Source organism: Lepus europaeus, chromosome 9, assembly GCF_033115175.1.
Source record: "Lepus europaeus isolate LE1 chromosome 9, mLepTim1.pri, whole genome shotgun sequence".
Lineage (NCBI taxonomy): Eukaryota > Metazoa > Chordata > Mammalia > Lagomorpha > Leporidae > Lepus > Lepus europaeus.
In genome coordinates, this window is record NC_084835.1 from 75436749 (window position 1) to 75456852 (window position 20104).

The 20104-nt window shown below is 40.0% G+C and overlaps 1 protein-coding gene across 2 annotated transcripts in view; it reads right to left on the bottom strand.

Annotated features, from left to right (window-relative positions):
* Positions 1–13226, bottom strand: part of CHST9 (carbohydrate sulfotransferase 9) — a 250548-nt gene extending 237322 nt beyond the window's left edge. For both annotated transcript variants that reach the window (XM_062200249.1, XM_062200248.1), the window contains exon 1: positions 13106–13226. In XM_062200249.1, coding sequence (XP_062056233.1) covers positions 13106–13226 — 121 coding nt within the window. The remainder of the gene's footprint in view (positions 1–13105) is intronic.
* Between the last annotated feature and the right edge of the window lie 6878 nt (positions 13227–20104).

The window sequence follows — 20104 nt, forward strand, 5'->3', positions numbered from 1 at the left end:
AAAGCTCCCAGGAGAATTCTCTCTCCTCAGGACCAAATGGGTTACCTGACCTGATAACATGGGGCAATAAAACTTTCACAGATGCCTAAGGGAAGCCCCTCTGCTCTGCCAGTTGCCAGCAAATCTGGGGAGGAATTTGCTAATTTTTACCCAACAAACCCTTTTGCCACGGCTCCCCATCCTTTGTCCTTGAGAAGTGGGAGAGGGTAAAGAGACTCCCTTAAAAATCCGGTGTCCAAAGACTGCACACTCAGCTCTCTGCTTTCTTATGAGCTGTCTGTTTGGCCTGCCCAGGTGTATTCTTTCCATTCAACCATGTAACCTTGCTTTCCCCTAATCTGATTGATTGGGTACTCTCTATCCCTTCCATTCTGACAGATGCCCTGTTCCCAATAAAACCTTATTACTTTGCAAACAAATATACAAACAAACAAACAAAACATAGTGAAAGGAAAAGTTAATGTGTGCAGGTAACACCTTTCTGGCATCAAGGAAGACACTGCACCCTAGAGAAAATCTCCATTATGTTGAAGTTTTGAAAGTTGCTCATACCAAATTAAAATCAAGCTTGCTAGATCCAGACAAAACTGAAGCTTGAAATCATATATAGAAGTAGGGCTTTTGCCTGCCTGAGAAAAAGTAGTGTCCCAAAGCTAGAAAACTTTCTGGCAGCCCCACTAGAAATCCCTTTGCGTTTTACACATACCTCATGATGTGCATGCCGCACACTTAGGCACACATTTCAGTGAAAGTGTTTAACACTCTTTAAATTGGCAGCAAGTCAGACAAGACACTCTCAACAGAAAACTTGCCTAACAACAGTACCTCCACAACGAGGTATCACCTTATTCCCTGTCAGAATGGCTAAAATCAGAAACAGAGTAACAAAAGCTGGCAAGGATGTGGACAACAAGTATACACTGTTGGTGGGAATGTAAATTAGTGCAGCCACTGTGGAAAGCAGTGTGGAGATTTCTTAATAGACTTGCCATATGATCCAGTGATCCAACTACTGAGCATATACCCAAAAGACTTGAACAGAATGTACTACAGAATACCTGCACCACCATGTTATAGAAGCACTGTTCACAACAGTCAAAATTTGAACCAACCAAGGTGTCCATCATCAGCAGTATGGATAAAGAAAATGTGATATATATAACCAATGGGATATTATTCAGCTATAAAAACGAGTGAATTTTTAGCATTTGTAGCAAAATGTACATAACTAGAGAACACCATATTGAGTGAAATAAGTTGGACCCAGAAAGACAAGTACTGCATGTTTTCCTTTATATGTGGAAGCTAAAATATAGGAAACAAAAAAAGAAAGAAATATCTGTGTGTTTCAGTATTGCTGAAAATATAGTTTTACAATACAGCATTTTATAACTGTCAAACCTATGGTTAAGAATGTTATACTACTATAGTTTTAATGATCTATGATTAAAATTTACTGTATATCGGTGAAATGGTCATTTTTCCATTCAATTATTATTGATAGCCATTGCCTCTATTCCCATTAAACTATGTCTTTTTGCTTTTTACTTGTTAAGCTTATTATTTGGTGAGATACTAGGCCTTTTTAATGTAATGTAATTTTAAAATAAGTTATCTCAAAACTAAAAAAAAGAAGAAAGGAAGAAAAAGAGGATGGGAGGGAGAAAGGGGGAGAGAGAAAGGGAGGGAGGAAAAGAAGAAGGGAATATTATGATATTCTACAAATTTTATCTACAAATTATTTTGAATCTGTTAAGAATTAAAAATTAAAATATAAAAAAAGGATCTCCACCAATGAACTGACATCAATTCTTGCCTCTAGTCTCCAAGACCTATGAAGCAGCTTCTATTAGTGTTTCCCTTTTAGCAAGTAAATAAAGCTTGCCCTTGACCCAGCCTCCCTGAATGTACACATATTTTACTATGGCATATGTATTCCCCTGGCAATGCTGTTCCCAAAGGAATCATCTGAGCAGCTCTACATGTTATTTGGTTTGACAAAGGGATCAACTGTGATACAAACTTGGCTGTTGACTGTTGTTTAGTTTCCAAAAATTGTAAGTAACAATATCATTTATTACTCCTTCACTCTGAGGCATGAGGAAAAGCAGGGGACAACACTGGAGACTTGGACAAGCTTGAGCAGAGAGTTACGACAGCGAGGGACAACCAAGTCATAGGTAGATGGATGAGTGAAAATAAGAACTGAATTTGAGTGGTGCTGGGGGTGTCTGAAGAAACCAGTAATGAAATCAGCACCTGCAGAATGGGCATTGTGGTGCAGTGGGTTAAACTTCTGTTTGGAATGCCCACATCCCATAAAAGGAATGCCTGAGACAGCCCCATCTCTTCTGATCCAGCTTCCTGCTAGTGTGCCTGGAGGCAGCAGAAGACAGCCCATGTGCTTGGGTTCCAGTCGCCTACATGAAAAAACTGGATAAAGTTCCTGGTTTCCAGCTGACCTAGCCCTGGCTGTTGTAGGCATTTGAGGAGTGAAACAGTTGATGGAAGATTCTCTCTCTCTCTCTCTTTCTCTCTCTCTCCCTCTCTCTGGCTTCCAAATAAATAAATAAATAAACTTTTTAAAGAGGCTGGTATTGTGATGCTGTAGGGAAAGCCATCGCCTGTGACACTGGCATCCCATATGGGTGCCAGTTCAAGTTCCAGCTGCTCCAATTTCTGTCCAGTTCTTTTCTAATGTACCTAGGAAAGCAGTGGAAGATGGTTGAAATGCTTAGGCCCCTGAACCCATGTGGGAGACCCAGAAGAAGCTCCTGGCTTCAGTCTGGCCCCGCCTTGGCAAATATGGCCATTTGAGGAATGAGTCAGCACATGGAAGGTACCCCCCGCACTGTGTGTGTGTATGTGTATGTGTAACTCTGCCTTTCAAATAGTTAAAATAAAGAAATCAGCACCTGTAAGGAAGGGGCAACTGCAGGTACAGTGGTGACCAATATACAAGTTCCCCATCCTCTCGAAACTCATGTCTAACTGGAGAGGTAGACCACATGTAAGTAAGCAAAAACAAAGACACAGATGGGATAAGCACCACAAAGTAAACTTTAGAGACTGAGAGAGCAGGTGTTGTGAAAAAAAAAATATCAGGGGCTAGACACCTTATGTAGGATGTTCGGGGAAGGTGACATTTAAGTCTGTGCCCTAAAGGATTGGGAGAGGCCAGCAATGGAGACAGTCAAGGAAATGAGTTCCAGAAGAAGGAACAGCTAGCACAAATGCCTTGACATGGGGACAATCAGGTAAAAATGGGTGTGTGGTGGTATCCAGAGGTGGGCAGCAAGAGCATGCATTCATTTGATTAAAAAATGTTTGCCATGTTCATTGAAATCTGAGGAAGCAATTCAAAGGAGTGACTTTTAAAGAAGAGCAATTTTATTTTCCCGATTATATAATTGACAGTAAACATAAAATCCTCCCATGTTAAAAGTGGTTTTGTTGTAGTTCAGGTAGGCAAAGTTATTCGCAGAGGAAGTACATTATCATGACAGCCACATCACCATTGGTACCTATAGCCTGATTTTAGAAGAGAACAGTCTACCAACAGAGAGGCTCAGGAGACAAGAACTAAGCAAATCCAGTCTGCAAGCACAGCTTTGCATGTGGAAAAATTGCTCCCGTGTACAGAAAGAAAGAATACTTAGTTTGGAAAAACAAAACAAAAACAAGGAACACAAAACAAGATGAAGCTTTCTTAGAAACTTCAGACCACTTTGCCTGTGAAACCAGAATCCATTACCTGAGAAAAAAGTATATGGTGGTTTCACTTTATCTGGAGTGGAATGTAGTTACCACCTTACACTTTCATACAAACACAAGAGGGTTAAAATAAAACCAAAACTTTTGATAACTTGTGTTTTTATAAAAGAAAAAAATCAAAGTAGCACCTCTTTTCATTATTTTTCCAGTGATAGTAGCATAAAGGGTTTGAATCTTGGTCTATAGCAAGTTTACATCACTGAACAAAAAGAATATACTTCCCAGGCAAAATGTGCATGAGACCAGAGTCCTACATAACCTAGATTGGTTATAATGAGTTATGGATAGATAGGACTACAGATCTCCAATTCTTTAGTAGGCTGTTGATGGCAACTCACTGCTAAATAATGGACCCCAGATGTTAATGCTGAATCTTTAGCTAAGTTATCAGAATTTACTTGGTATAAGTCAGACAGAAACTGGCAGAAAACAGAAAAATGTCTAATTAGAGGTAGGAATGAAGTTAAAAAGTTGCTGAATAAAGAAAATATACAAAAATGTCATCAGTAAATAGCTAAGACTTGTTCTTAAATAAAAATGATTAGAAGCTTTGCAGATAGGTTTTTATAATCTAGGACACCTCCAGGGAACTATTTCAGTTCTGAATGGTTGAGAATAAACTTGAAAACTAGAAAATATCAGGAAAAGATAAAAACAGAAACTGTTAGATGGGATCTGTATTGAGTTTTACAGCCTTATATTTTAAAAACTGTGTATGTAAGTTTTCACAAGTAATATACATGAACAGTATACATCATGTTTTAAAAGAAATATATGGGGCCAGCATTGTGGTGCACATGGGTTAAGCTGCTGACCTCAAGACACCGACATACCATATCCTAGTGCCAGTTCGAGTCCTGGCTGCTCAGCTACTAGTCCAGCTTCCTGCTAATGGCACTGGGAAATCAGTGGATGATGGCCAAAGTACTTTTGGCAGCTGCCATTCATGTGGGAGATCTGGATGGAGCTCCAGACTCCTTGTTTCTGTGGTCATTTGAGGAATGAACCAGCAGATAGAAGGTTTCTTCCTCTCTCCCTCTTTTTGCCTCTGCCCTCTGTGTGTGTGTGTGTGTCTATCTCTGTATCACTATCTCTGTGTCATTATGCCTTTCAAATAAATGAGTAAATCTTAGAAAAGTAAAGAAAAACAGAGTGACTTTTATGGTTTAAACAAGAGTGACCTGAACTGTTGTTTTCTTGAAATGGTTAAAAATTTGGAATTTTATTCTTCATGAAATGATCAGTCTATGCTTTGGAACAAGGGGGAACCCCATGAAGTCTCAGGAATACAGTTAGAGTAAGTAGAATTTCAGAATACTACTGTTTTGATTAATATGATTAATATTTGGAGCTTTCTGAGTAGGTTGCTGAAAAATCAAGGAGATGTCTTGGGGAGCAGAGAATTCATTGTCCCCCATAACATTCTAACCCAGTCTACATGCTCATTTAGCTAGGATGTTGGAAAACCAACTGCAGCAATGTTTATCTCCCCTCCAACCCCACAGCAATGCTGCTGAGTGACCTAGCACACATTAGGGTCAATGCTAGGGAAAGGAGACACTGGGACAAGTCAGGAAAACAAGGAAACAAGGTCTCTGTCATATAGAGCTCATTAAATAGAGAGGAAGGTAGGTAATAAGTAAGCCAAAAGTAATGACACAGGCCAATTGCTGATTGTGATCATTTCTCTTATGGAGGGAGAGTGAGAAACTGGCTAAGGGGATGATTCAAGGAGGTGGGACCTGAGCCAAGCCCTAGCAGGTGAGAAGTGGGTGAAGAGCACCCAGGCTCCAGTTTGGTAGAGGAAGAGAGAGGGCACTGGGATAAATCGCAAGTGCAGGAAGGATGAGACTGTCCAAGCAGGCAGATGCTTCAGTTTACATCATTTTGTGGGCAAGAGGTGAAGTACCAGACAACCTCAAAAAGTTCATGGAAAATGGAATTAAAAGATAACTTAATTTTCATACAATAAATTTATAAATCCATGAACATTTTTCTCATGCTATGCATGTTTCCTGAACACACTGAAGACCTCTTGTGTTTGTTAAAGTGATGAGCTAACATTGAAAAGTTTTCAACAGGGGGGTGATGTCATTGAATTTATATTAAAAAAAAAAAAGTCAATGACTCACTCTGCTTTCTGTTGCTCTGTGTGAATATCCAAACTGAGTAACTAATAAGGAAAAGAAGTTGATTTGGCTCATAACTATATAGACTGGGAAGTTTAAGATCAGGCAGCTGTATCTGGCAACATCCTTTTTGCTAATGGTGACTCCGCAGTTTCCTGAGCTGAGACAGAGCATCACGTGGCCAGGAGCATCGAGTATCTTCTCTCCTCGTAGGTCTCTCCTTGTAGAAAGCTACAGTCCCACTGGGTTAGGGGCCCATCTTTATCTCCTTATTTAACATTAATTGCCTCCCAAAGATCCCCCCTCAAACTACCGTGTATTAAATTTCTGATACCTTCCAATAGGAATTAAAATTCAACATGAATTTTGGAGGTGATACTCAAACCATAGCTCATCATGTACAAGAGGATATTTAAATTCCTTTCCAAAGCTGGGATCTTCTCTGTCTTATTACACATACTAAAGGGTTACACACCATGCCTTTTGGTATTTATTCTATTGGGCAGTCAGAGTCTACCTAGAGAAAGAACACTGAATTGCACATTGGAACAGTAACTGGGGTGGAAAAGTGAGCCATTGTGATTTATCCTGAACCAGGCATCATTATTACTACCTCTTTCCTATAGTTCTCTGTTCTGGCTCTCTGGTGCCTGCTAATCCTCCCTACCACCTGACTCCACTCCTGCTAGTGCTTCTATTTGGTCAGCAGTTCTCTCACGGGACAATGAGTGGGCTCTTGTCTGCTGCTTCCAACTCATTATTTTGCTTGTAATGAAGGACTTGTCTTCTTTCTTTCACAATGGACGTTCCTTTTGTACCAACACCTTGGCCTGGACTCAGGACGTTGTCTTCCTTACAATTCACTTGACTATAATTTCTTTGAGAAAACAGATTATTTCTGTCTCACTGTTGTATTCCTGTATTCATCACACTGCTTGGCACCTGCAATTGTCTTCAAGGAGTACTGTTGAATGTACCAATACACTGACCTTGGAGACAGCTTGTGCTGACCCAGGATGCACCCACTGACGAGGCCTCTCTCTGCACTGATTCTCACCATTCTCCTTCCAACTTCTATATCAGGAGCCAGCATGGCTCTATACCAGATAGATTCTCCCAACTAAAACTGGAACTGAGTTTTGTTCTTTTACTTTAAAAAATTTTTTTTTCCACAATCAGTTAAGGCACAAGCTTGGGCACAATGCAGAAAAGCTGAATTGTGGCTGAATCATCATTATGAAAACTCAGAAAAGGCCAGTCTGCAGATGCTCTGCATATGTTCAGGGTAATAACAGCAGCTCACATTCACTGCACCACTGCTTGCCAGGCACCGCACTGTAAGTACTGTCCCCTTTAATCTCATCTGCCAGCCTTTGTGGGAATTACTGTTATTATTATCTTCATGTCACAGATGAGGAAACTAAGTCTGAGAGAGGCTAAGAAGTTTGCACATGGTTCCAAAACTAACACCTGAGAAATCTGAGATGTTTATCCTCCTTCTAAATAGAAGAGTTGTATTCTTAACAACTCAAAAAATCCCAAAGAAATGGATAATTAATTAATGGATATTAACTGATGATAATGAAGTGGATGGTGCTATGGTATTCTCTGTTGTGTAAATGGATAGGTTTAATTTCTCTGTCATACATTTTTCCTCTTCACATCCATAAAAAACCTCTTTTTACATTATCCTTTACTGGTATATCAGAGCATATTTAAGATTTATTTTGGAATTCTAAGGAATCTTTTTTAAATATTTATTTGAAAAGTAGAGTTACATAGAGTGGAGAGAAAAAGAGAGAGATAGATTGTCCATCTGCTGGTTCACTCCCCAAATGGCCAGGCCAAAGCCAGGAGCCAAGAGCTTCCTCCTGTCCCCTCCATGAGTGCAGGAGCCCAAGGATCAGGGACATCTTTCACTGACTCCTCCTGCCACAAACACATACACCATCAGGCACTTCAGTAGGGAGCTGGGTTGAAAGTGGAGCAGCTGGGACTCAAACTAGTGCCCATATGGGATGCTGGCACAGCAGATGATGGCTTAACCTGCCTTCCCACAGTGCCAGTTCCAGAAATTTTATTTTTAATAGAATAAACATGAGGAAAACAAGGATGCTTAGAACATAGTTGATAACTTAGGTTTTCAAGCCCTTAAATAAAAGATATGGAGAGAAATTAGAGTTCTCAAATACTTGCAGAACTGGAATGTATAAGAGAACAAAAGCACTCAGATTTTAAAAACACACATTAGTTACTGAAAATCCAAGGAACCAAGAGCATTTCATCTTCCAAAATTGTGCCAGTTGTAAAGTTTCCAAGAGACATATTTCCCAATTTTTATTCTAACATCAAAGCACATATCCAGATGTTTATGATTTATAAAAAAGTTTGCCTTTAAAAATGTCTGATGTCCCCAATATTATTTGAAATACATTTAAATACAAAGGTACCTGTGTACCTAGGACACTGTACAATGACAACACAAAGCACTAACCTAAAAGAAGGTGGAAATCCAGAGGGAAGTCTTGTTGAAAAATGATGCAACTTTTCTTCAGTGAACTAATTGTCTAAAGAAATTAATTTATGCTTACTGTCATGAGTAGTTTGTAAAGTATATTCTTTATTTAAAATAAATAAAGCACTTTTAGCAAATTACAAATAACTTTTAAGAGAATAAATGCTAAATGTTTTGCCAGCCAATATTAACAGAGAAAAATAATTTTCCTAGACTTGGGAAAATGATTAACCCAAATTAAGATTTCAATGTGCTGAAGAGACTATATACCTATGAACTTATTTGTTGCTTAATTTATCAGTTTCAATGGTTTTAAAATATCACTACTAATGCTATCACATTTATTGTATATCTATCTTGTCTACTATTTTGGCTACAAGATCCTTTTAGGGTTCATAAGGTGAACAGCAAAACCTGTATATTGGTCATACTTCAAAAATTCTTAGCTTTGTACCTATGGACATGCCACTTAAATTTCATCCATTGCTTTATATGTACTTCTCTAGTAGTCACCTTTTCCAATCACAGAGACAATACACAAGAGTAGAGACAAGTACCCTGCAGCAACATAACTTGTGTTGACTTGCGATTTTCCTCTGCACCAACTGCTATGCATGTGAGGCTATGGATAAGTCCCGTATCCCCCTTGAGTCTTAGCATTCTCATCTGTAAACTTAAAATATCTTCATTTTAGTAAGATATTGGGATTAGAGAAAATACATATGAACATTTGGTGGTTATTAAGCTCTCAATAAATGGCAGCTATTGATGCCTGTGGAAATAATTTGCAAAACGCATTTTCTATATAGTGCATTGTTTAATAACTTGATGGTTTTCTTGGGCATTAGGTAGCTTCTTACTGATAGACTAAACCATATTTCTCCTTTGCAACAGTCTGTATGTATGAATGTATTTTCCTATGTGGATTAGAGTTCCATAATATTTTTCTTGTGAAATAACAGTACTAGCAAACCTGATAATGTAACATTTTTGATCTTTCCTCTTTTGCTACATTCCATTCTATTATCTGCAGTGACTTTTCAATCCATTCATTATGTTAATCATTCACTGAACATGCAACTACTGAAAGTTTTCTATGTGACAAGATTTGCCAACCATGCTTTATAATAATAGCATTAATAATTTCTATATCAATTTTGAGCATCAACACAAAACTTAACAGGAATTAAATAGTTTCCTATACATTTAGTTTCTTCCAGTCTTGTATCTGATGCTTGGTTGACCAAAGGAGGATGAATGCTACTCATTTGTAGTTTGCAACCCATTCATTCTTTTAGTCAATCAATCAACCACTAAACATATTGAAGACTTCCTATGTGACAGGATCTATTTCTGCAATGAGCTTTTAAACTTGTAATTCTTCTTTTATTCATATATTCAATATGAACTTACTGAAGGCTTCCTATGAGGCAAGATCCATGTCAGGAACTTTATTTCAAGGCGAAATTAGTCTATATATTTTATGACAGGTAGTTTCACAAAATATGATGTTAGTTTGAGAGATTATTTCAGTGACATAGAACATTTAGCATAATATTGTAGTTAATGTAAATGTAATGGGAGTTAAGAATGTTTTGACAACACATTATACGTTCTCCAGAAAATAATTAAATTCAATCTCTCTTCAGAAGGGTTACTACTTAAATTAAATTATATAAATCTGAAGTGCCTATCATAATAAATCAAAGAAAGGACTTAAAAATGGAAACAACTATTAAAATTATATTTCTGACAGTACTGAATTGTGTTTCAAAATAGATTCTTTTTTTTTTTTTTTTGACAGGTAGAGTTATAGGCAGTGAGAGAGAGAGACAGAGAGAAAGGTCTTCCTTCCGTTAGTTCACTCTCCAAATGGCCGCAACGGCCGGCGCTGCGCCGGCCCGAAGCCAGGAGCCAGGTGCTTCCTCCTGGTCTCCCATGCTGGTGCAGGGGCCCAAGCACTTGGGCCATCCTCCACTGCCCTCCTGGGCCACAGCAGAGAGCTGGTCTGGAAGAGGAGCCACCGGGACAGAATCTGGCACCCCAACCAGGACTAGAACCAGGCACCCATTCAGAACAGATTCTTAAAGATTTTATATCTAGAATAGTTTAAGTAGTCCACAATTTGAGACAATTAAGAAATTGTTCTTCTCTTGGGTTTGGTGTTGTGGCATAGCAGGCAAAGCTGCCACCTGTGACGCCGGCATCCATATGGGTGCCAGTTCGAGTCCTGGCTGCTCTTCTTCCTATCCAACTCAATGTGTCTGAAAAGAAATGGAATATGGCCCATGTACTTGGGTCCTGCATCTACACAGGAGACCCACAAGAAGCTTCTTGCTCCTGGCTTTGGCCTGGCCCAACCCCAGCCATTGAGCTATAGGGGGAGTGAGCCAGCAGATAGAAGACATCTCTCTTTGTCCCTCTCTCTCTGTGATTCTTTCAAATAAATTTTTAAAAATTAAAAAAAAAAGAAATTGTTCTTCTCAGGGTTTGACATTTAGCCTAGTGGTTGGCACACTGGTTAGATACATATAACCTGTATCAGAGTACCTGTGCTTGATCTCTGGCTCTTGTTCATTACTCCTGCTTACTGCTAAAACAGATCCTGGGAAGCAGTGGTGATGACCACATAACTGAATGGTTGTGCCACCATGGGAGACTTGGATTATTATCAGTTTTGACCCTGACACAAGCCTGGCAATTGCAACATTTGGGAAGTGAAACAGCAGATGGGATCTCTCTCTCTTTCTCTCTCTCTGTCTCTGTCTCTCTCTCTATTTGTATGCCTGCCTCTCAAATAAATAAATATTGAAAAAAGAATTTTTCCTTTTTTTACTTTATGTTCCTTAAAAATCATAAGCCATAATCTATCTGTCAATGGTAAAAAACTGTATTTGACGATAGCTGTATGAATAAATTTCTGTGATGTTCTAGTCATTTGGTTTAACAATACTACTATCAGGGCCGGCACTGTGGCATAGAGGGTAAAGCCACCACCTGCAGTGCTGGCATCCCATATAGGTTCCAGTTCCAGTCTTGGTTGCTCCACTTCCAATCATGCTCTCTGCTATGGCCTGCAAAAGCAGTAGAAGATGGCCCAAGTCCTTGGGTCCCTGCACCCACATGGGAGACCTAGAAGAAGCTCCTGGCTCCTGGCTTCGGATTGGCATAGCTCTGGCAGTTGTGGCTATTTGAGGCATGAAACAGCAGACAGAAGACCTCTCTGCCTCTTCCTATCTGTAATTCTCTTTGCAATAAATAAATAAATCTTCTTCAAAAAAATAATGCTACTATCATTATAAATATAAACTTTTTTTTATTTGACAGGTAGAGTTATAGACAGTGAGAGAGAGAGAGACAGAGAGAAAGGTCTTCCTTCCATTGGTTCACTCCCCAAATGGCCGCTACAGCCGGCTTGCTGCATTGATCCGAAGCCAGGAGCCAGGTGCTTCCTCCTGGTCTCCCATGCTGGTGCAGGGGCCCAAGCACTTGGGCCATCCTCCACTGCCCTCCTGGGCCACAGCAGAGAGCTGGACTGGAAGAGGAGCAACTAGGACTAGAATCCGGCACTCATATGGGATGCTGGCACCGCAGGTGGAGGATTAACCAAGTGAGCCACGGCGTCAGCTCTCCATTTTAACAATCATTGAGTGCATTTAATGTGCAGGAATTGCAAACTGAATGATGAAAATACCAGATGAATATAGCAGAAATCAGTAAACTCTTGCCTGCCTGTGGACCAACTCCAGCTCACCATTTGTTCTTGTTTTTGTTTTTTTTAAAGATTTATTTATTTGAAAGTCAGAGTTACACATAGAGAGAAGGAAAGGCAGAAAGAGAGAGAGGTCTTCCATCTGCTGGTTCACTCCCCAACTGGCTACAACGCCAGAGCTGTGCCAAACCAAAGCCAGGAGCCAGGAGCTTCTTCCGGGTCTTTCACATGCAGAGTTCAGAGAGGCCCAAGGAATTGGGCCATCTTCTACTGCTTTCCCAGGCCATAGCAGGGAGCTGGATCAGAAGTGGAGCATCTGGGACTTGAACTGGTGCCCATATGGGATGCCAGCGCTGCAGGCAGTGGCTTTACCAGCTATGCCACAGCACCGACCCCACCGTTTGCTATTATAAACAAATTTTTATTGAAACAAAGCTTGTTCAACTCATTTACATATTTCTATGGATGATTTTTGTCTATAACTGACAGAGTTGATTAGCAGTTGTGAAAGTGAATGTATGGATTGCAAAGCCTAAAATATTTAGCATCTAGCCCTTTACAAAAAACATTTAACCCTTGCTTTATAGGGAAGGCATTGGGAATTTCCACACTGAATACCAACCAAAAAATTAAGAGGAATTAAATAGCTTTCTGCATATTTAGCTCTTTTTAACCTTGTTCTGATGCTTACTGAACAGAAGTAAGATAAACATTACTCATTTGTAGACAAATTCTCTACAAGCAGTTCTTGTTGGGTCAATGTGGCCTGGTTGCTCCCTACTGAGACAAAAAAAGTTCCAAGTGCTAAGCTGCCAAGCAAATGTCCACCAGAGCTGTACAAACTTCCCTTCTTTTAGAATCTGGGAATTTTGGTTTGTGACTCAATTTTTTATTGTTGGAAATACTTTTACTTTATATCTATAAACATCACAGCTTGTTTAATTAAAAATAGCCACTATAATTACAATTTTTTACCTGTATGTCGTTCTTCAATCCAGACTTGAAGATACATGAAGAGGAGTAGCCCCGCTACTCCAAATATCAGCACGGAGAGGAAGACCTGTTTGGGGTTCATGACCATTTCAGATGGCTGCATTTCTCCTCATTTCTGAATCAGAAGACCACACAACTTGTTTTTCCATAAAGCTTCGATCTTTTCTCGTCTTCTCATTCCATAAATTAACCTAGAATTAAAAAAAATCCATATTGTCTGTGTCTGATGACAGTTATTCCTGAATATGGTATAAATTTGCAGTGTATCAGCAACACTGAAGATTTACATGCACTGTAATGTTTTAAGACAGAAGACTGCAGCAGATGTCTCTAGAATGGCAATTTTCCCTTGCAAACTTTTATCTTATCTGAGGAATGGATTATCCTACAGTTAATATGTAACACCTTACCATTTAATTATGTGAATTTTGGTCAGATTTCTATATTGTAAAGAGTAAAGTGAAGTTTGGGTTACCTTAAAATGATTCCAAGAGAGAAGACTAACAAAATGGATTGCTGAAGTATGAGTTTTGAAAAACAGGTTTACCATTTCTTTAAAAAAACACTCATCCCTTGGTATCCTTGTGGGACTGGTTCCAGGACACCCCATCCCACAGGATGCCAAACTCAGGATGTTCAATTCCTGTGTATAAAACACCATAGTATTTGCACCTAAACTATAAAATCCTCTCAAATAGTTTAAATCATTTCTAGCTTACTTATAATACCCAATGCAATGTCAGTGCTATGGAAATAATTGTTATAATATTCTGCATTTCCTCTATACCCACTTCCCTTTCCCCAGCACTCCCCCCCCCCCCAAGTATCCCAGTATTTCCTATTCACAGTTGGTTAAATTTGCAGAAGTGGAATCCTGGATAAGGAAGGCTAACTGTGTAAAAACTACAAAAATGGGTGTTTTAACTTAATCTTTCTGTCTCATGTAGAAGTAACAGATTTCTCCAACAGAGGACAAATATGAAAGGTCAGAGTTCAGGGACTCCTCCCACAATAACATGGTATTCATGAAATCTACATCAGATTACAGAAATCTATCCCAGTAATTACAGTGTTTCATTTAAAAAATAAACACTAAAATCACTTTCTTTTAGAATGATCTCCTTTAGTGTAATCTCAACCTTTCTGCCATACCTGCTTTTGAGAATCATGAAAATGCAAACCCTCTCCTTAGAAAAATATGAATATGCTCAAAAGATTGCATAAAGTGCCAACATGTTCGTGTACCTTTGCTGAAACCCCAGTGAAGAATCACTGCTCCCTGGACCTGCAGTAACCTGTTGTGGTAGGTCACCTGGTTAACAGCTCTGCTAATGGGACCAAGATCACAAATTGTGTACCTTCCTGGCCATAGTCCTTGGCTCTGTTCTTTGACCACCATCTACACCTCCTCTGCATGAGCTGAAAAAGTGGTTCTACAGTGTGAAGACTTCATGTATATTACTATGTCTAAAAATCCTCTTTTATTCCAAATATGCCTCAAAATTTTTGAGGGGAGCCTTTGAGGAAAATATTGATTTAAGTGGTTAGTGGAGTGCCAGTTAAAAGTTAAAAATCACCACAGGAAATTGCTAGGCTGTTTAAAGGATCATGTATAGTCATTCTTGACAAAAGCAGTTTTCACACCAACACTGTGTGCTTCGAAGATAGTGTAAGAGGTCAGAATTAGAAGTGAATGTATTCAACAAATAGTTAAATTTTTATGTAAAATAACAAAAAATCAAGCAATAAATGCTTATTTTTATGTCATAAATATTCCCTAGAAAAAGTCAGCATAAGAGCTGTATTATCAGCATCACTTGAGACACTTTCTCAAACTCATATCACGGAGTCCTCGGAGGAAAGGTACAACTTGTTAACTTTATCACTCATGCTTTTAAGGATTCCAAACTTCTTTTTAAAACTTTTAGTAATAAAGTTTTAAAATAAGTAGAACAACAAGTATTACCATACAGTTTATTTGGTGGGTGATAATTTGCTGTTAAGCTGAATCAAGAGTAAAATATTATGAGCTTCCTAGACAAATGCAACAAAAAAGCTCCTAATGGGGAGCTGCAGTCTGAGGTGCTCCAGGGCTGAACCCCCAAAGGCAGCCAAGACAAGAAGCCAGCTTTTTCTTCCCTGGATACCACTGTTGAACAGCAATCAGACATAATTCCTGGGTTTGTAAGACTTGGCTAGGAAAAAAAAAAAAAAAAAACAAAAACCACCAGTGAAACAAAATCTATACTATCAGAGAAATAGTTTACAAGACAAAAGATTTTACAACCTGTCTACATAATTAAACTATCTCTAGGAGAAAGGATAGAAGAAAACGCATAAATCAGACCAGAGCCACAGACCTATGGAAATGATGGGTCTGAGAAGAAAAAAAAAAAAAAAGTACTCCTTACAGGTTTGCAGAGGGAAATTATAACCTACGATGCTGGAAACAAGATGAAGAGTTTGCCCTTCTTTCCTGGGGAGGTGCTGCTGTCCCCTGGCACAGCCTCCTGGGTGATAAGGCATAAAAAAGCCATAATTGTTCTTATGGCAGATGTGAGGAGGATTGAGTGATTAAAGCCACAGGCAGAAAGGCAATCTGGTGTAAAATGGAAAGATATGTTTGATTTTCTCCCATCTTAGCCTATTAACCCAAAGATGGCATTGGGAAATGGCTCTCATTAAACAAAGATGAGACTGTAGAAGCCACATTATTGCTTTAAGCAAACCTGAAGGTCAGTTCTGATGGGAAAACACACCTATTTTGAGATCAAATATCTACATCCAAGCCTTCAGAAAAAGGACTACCAGAGATTGAAATTACTTGGAATAATCCTGTTTTGTGTTACAAGCATTAAACATTTCTATTGTCAAGGGCTTCCAGTATCTCACCCAATTCCCTTCTCTCCCCAGTCATAACCACAAGTCCTTGAACCTACAGGCATTTAACAACTCGTTGCATGGAACTGAATTTGGAGAGCCAACAATAAAGTACAAATAATTGATGAATGAATTTTGCAGTTATATTCGTAAATCCATAGTTCTAATCTCCAAATAGAGAAATACAGACTTAAAATAACTTAAAATAATAACGGAGTCTCCATTTCTCTGTGAAAAACACGCATTTATTTTTATTTCCATATCCTTGTGATTTACCTCTTAGCAATCATGAGGGGCAAGTGTTGTGGCACAGTGGATTAAGCAGCTGCTTGAGACTCCCACATCCCATATGGGCATGCCCACTGGAGTCCTAGCTATTCTGCGTCTGACCCAGCTCCTTGTTAATACATCTGGGAAGCAGCAGATGATGGCTCAAGTACTTGAGTTCCTGCCACCCAAATGGAGTCCCCAGGTCCTGGCGTCTGGCTGGCCTGGGCCTGGTTATTGCAGCCATTTGGTGAGTGAAACAAGGATAGAAGATTCTCTCTCTCTTTCTCTGCCCTCTCTCCCTTTCAAATAACTGTTTTATTTGCTAAAAATATTTATGTAAGGAAACATAATTATTTCACACTATTGTCTCTTTTCCCATACTTCAAAATTTATTAGTTAAATGATCATGGCTACATACAGAAGTATTTTGATATCTAAGTTTTATGATGAATTACTTGTCAGAGATAATTTACATAAAAGGAAATTGTAATATTTGGTGGAAGTTTATGATTTTCAGGAGGGAGTGGTGGGATTTTGGGGAAGATCAGTCTGTACCAAATGATGTAGGACTGCTTGTCTCCAGTCCCGGCCTTCAAGTGGACAACAGTCAGGTCCTTTTCTGCTTGTCCACTGCAGCTGCACTACTTCCCACCTCTTTTATATTCTCCAAGCAAATGGAGACAATTATGAGCTCTGTGAAATTACTACCTGCCACTTACAAGCTTCCTATTCTGTGTCATCATCCATAAGCTTTTCCTGTGTCTCTGAAGTACAAGAATCCTCACTCTTGCCTCCATGCTTCTCAGGCTCCTGTAAAATGCAGCTCTATCAATACCTGCCCAGCCAGGGCCTCATCCTCAACTCCTTCAACCACTGATGCCTTCCTTTGTAAACTCCTGCGGCAAGAACCCTGTTGCTACCATTCCTAGGCAAGCTTCAAGACAGGTCAGGTACTGGTCCTGGTGGTCTCAGGTACCTCATCACCCATCCATTGCTCAATGCACAGCTGCCCAGGGGGTAGGAGAAAGTGTAATGAGGATCAGAAGTTGTGCATGAATTGAAAATTTGGAGTTCCATGTTTTATTTTTATTATTTTTTGTTTTGATTTGTTTTTTGCTATTCTGGCTTCACTTTTATGAAGTTCCTATTTATACATGGGTACTTCAAACAGTACATAGAAAATGTATAATATTTTAACATTTCATTTTCCTATGAATTTGAAGTACCCTTATATCTCTTCCTCATTTTTCCAGTTGATTTACAGTTCTCTGGTTTTCAGATAGCAAGTCTTTGTTTGCATAAACATAACAAAAAAAAAACAACCTTTCTGTCTGTGACTTTTTCTTTCCTTTCTTCACCCCTTTACTCCTTCAATTGTCCCTCCCATCCCTTCCTCCTAGGGTGCAGTTTCACTTGGTGGTGTTGACCTGCAAGAATGTTGGTTGCATTGCAGAACAAAAAGTCAATCTGGAGATGGTCTGGTTTTCCAGTGCATGATCTGTGTGCCTGTCTGCTTCCCTGAATCTAGCACATTCTACAGGCTACAGCTCCAGGTGGATATCACCATTTGTTCCATCAGTTATCTTTCTTGTCGTGGGCTATGTTGCCACTTTAGTCCTTATCCCTATTTCCAGTCAGCTTGGCTTCTGATTAAGTCCCCAGGAATATGTGGATCCTAACGGACTTAAAATTTCATCCCATTACACCATTTTTTTGTTGTTTGCTTCTGTTTCTGATTTTGAGTGTGGTTTTGGGTTTTTGGCTTTCTCTTTGTAGATTTCATCTGTCACTAGCTTGTTTGGGGAGCACACGACAGCACCAATATGTGTTCCCCGTCTCCTGACCAGAACCCATTGTGTAACTTCCCAGCTCTAATTTACTTATGTATAAAAACAGGACAATAAAATTTTCCTATGTCCCTGATAGCTTTAGAAAATAGTAAGTAAAACAGAATGGAATGGTCTTTTGGAAAAGTTGGAAAATGTGAAATCTATTATGAACCAGTAATTTGGTTTAAAGAGTTTAGATTTTTCTCTGATAGTCATGGTAGACACATAAACATTTATAAAAATACATTATTTCTATCAACCATATGAGGTTAAATTAATATCTAGGCCGGCGCCGCGGCTCAACAGGCTAATCCTCCGTCTAGCGGCGCCGGCACACCAGGTTCTAGTCCCGGTCGGGGCACCGATCCCATCCCGGTTGCCCCTCTTCCAGGCCAGCTCTCTGCTGTGGCCAGGGAGTACAGTGGAGGATGGCCCAAAAGCTTGGGCCCTGCACCCCATGGGAGACCAGGAGAAGCACCTGGCTCCTGCCATCGGATCAGCGTGGTGCGCCGGCTGCAGCACGCCTATCGCGGCGGCCATTGGAGGGTGAACCAACGGCAAAAAGGAAGACCTTTCTCTCTGTCTCTCTCTCTCACTGTCCACTCTGCCTGTCAAAAAAAATTTTTTTTTTAAAATTGATATCTAGTCTAATGATATTTGGTCAATTATGGACAGCATTTTATTTATTTAAAAAAAAAAGATTTTTTTTGTTCATTTATTTGAGAGGTAGAGTTACAGAGAGAGGGAGAGACAGAGAGAATGGTCTTCTATCCACTGATTCACTCCCTAAATGGCAGCAACAGCTGGAGCTGAGATGCTCCAAAGCCAAGAGCCAGGAGCTCCCTCCAGGTCTCCCCTGTGGGTGCAGTGGCCCAATCCACTTGAGCCATCTCCTACTGCTTTCCCAGGCCATAGCAGAGAGCTGGGTTGGAAGAGGAGCAGCTGGGGATGTGGTGGAATGAGAGGGCCATGCCAAGATGGCCGCTGGCAAGCAAGCGTCAGTTACTCAGGAATGGCTTTAAAACCCACCTGACAATGGAGCCTGCCTGGCAACAGGCTGTGATTGGATGGCTTTGGAAACCACATGGCAAATGGAGCCTGCCTGGCAACAGGCTGTGATTGGTTAGGGCATAAACTGCCCCTTCACTGGATTGGCTGCCTTGGCTATATAAGCTGTTGTACCAACTGAAATAAACGAGTCTGTGGGCTGCTCCCCTCTAGCCTGCTTTCACCCGACTCCTGGGGTCTGTGTGGTGACTCCATGCCTCTTGCCCCCACCATGCTCTACCTCTCAGAACAAATCAACCTCAACATGGGGATCCCAGCGCTGCAGGGGGAGTCTGTAGCCCCCTGTGTTGCAATGTATGTCCCTAGGACAGTATTTTATTTATTTACTTATTTATTTGTTTTCATTTTCAAATATTTTATTTATTTATCTGAGAGATAGAGCTACAGACAGTAGGAGGGCGAGACAGAGAGAAAGGTCTTCCTTCCACTGGTTCACTCCCCAAATGGCCACAATGGCCAGAGCTGCAACGATCCAAAGCCAGGAGCCAGGAGCTTCCTCTGGGTCTTCCATGCAAGTGCAGGGGCCCAAGCACTTGGGCCATCCTCCACTGCCTTCCCAGGCCACAGCAGAGAGCTGGACTGGAAGAGGAGCAGCCAGGACCAGAACCGGCATCCACATGGGATGCCGGTGCGGCAGGTGGAGGATTAACCAAGTGAGCCACAGCGCCTGCCCCAGGACAGTATTTTATTTAAAGGGAAAGAAGTTGAGATGATAGTCATCTTACTTAGCATCAAAAAATATATTAACAACATAAGCCTTAACTGAATTATTACAAATTGAATGAGAATGTGACTTTATTATCTATTTGTCTACTATTTTAGAAGTTAAATACACCTGTTTTAATCAATTTTATTACTGTGGAGTTCCTGAGGATCTGTGAACTTCTATATTTTCATCCACTCCTACTCTCAAAAAGTATTCTCTAAACATTTT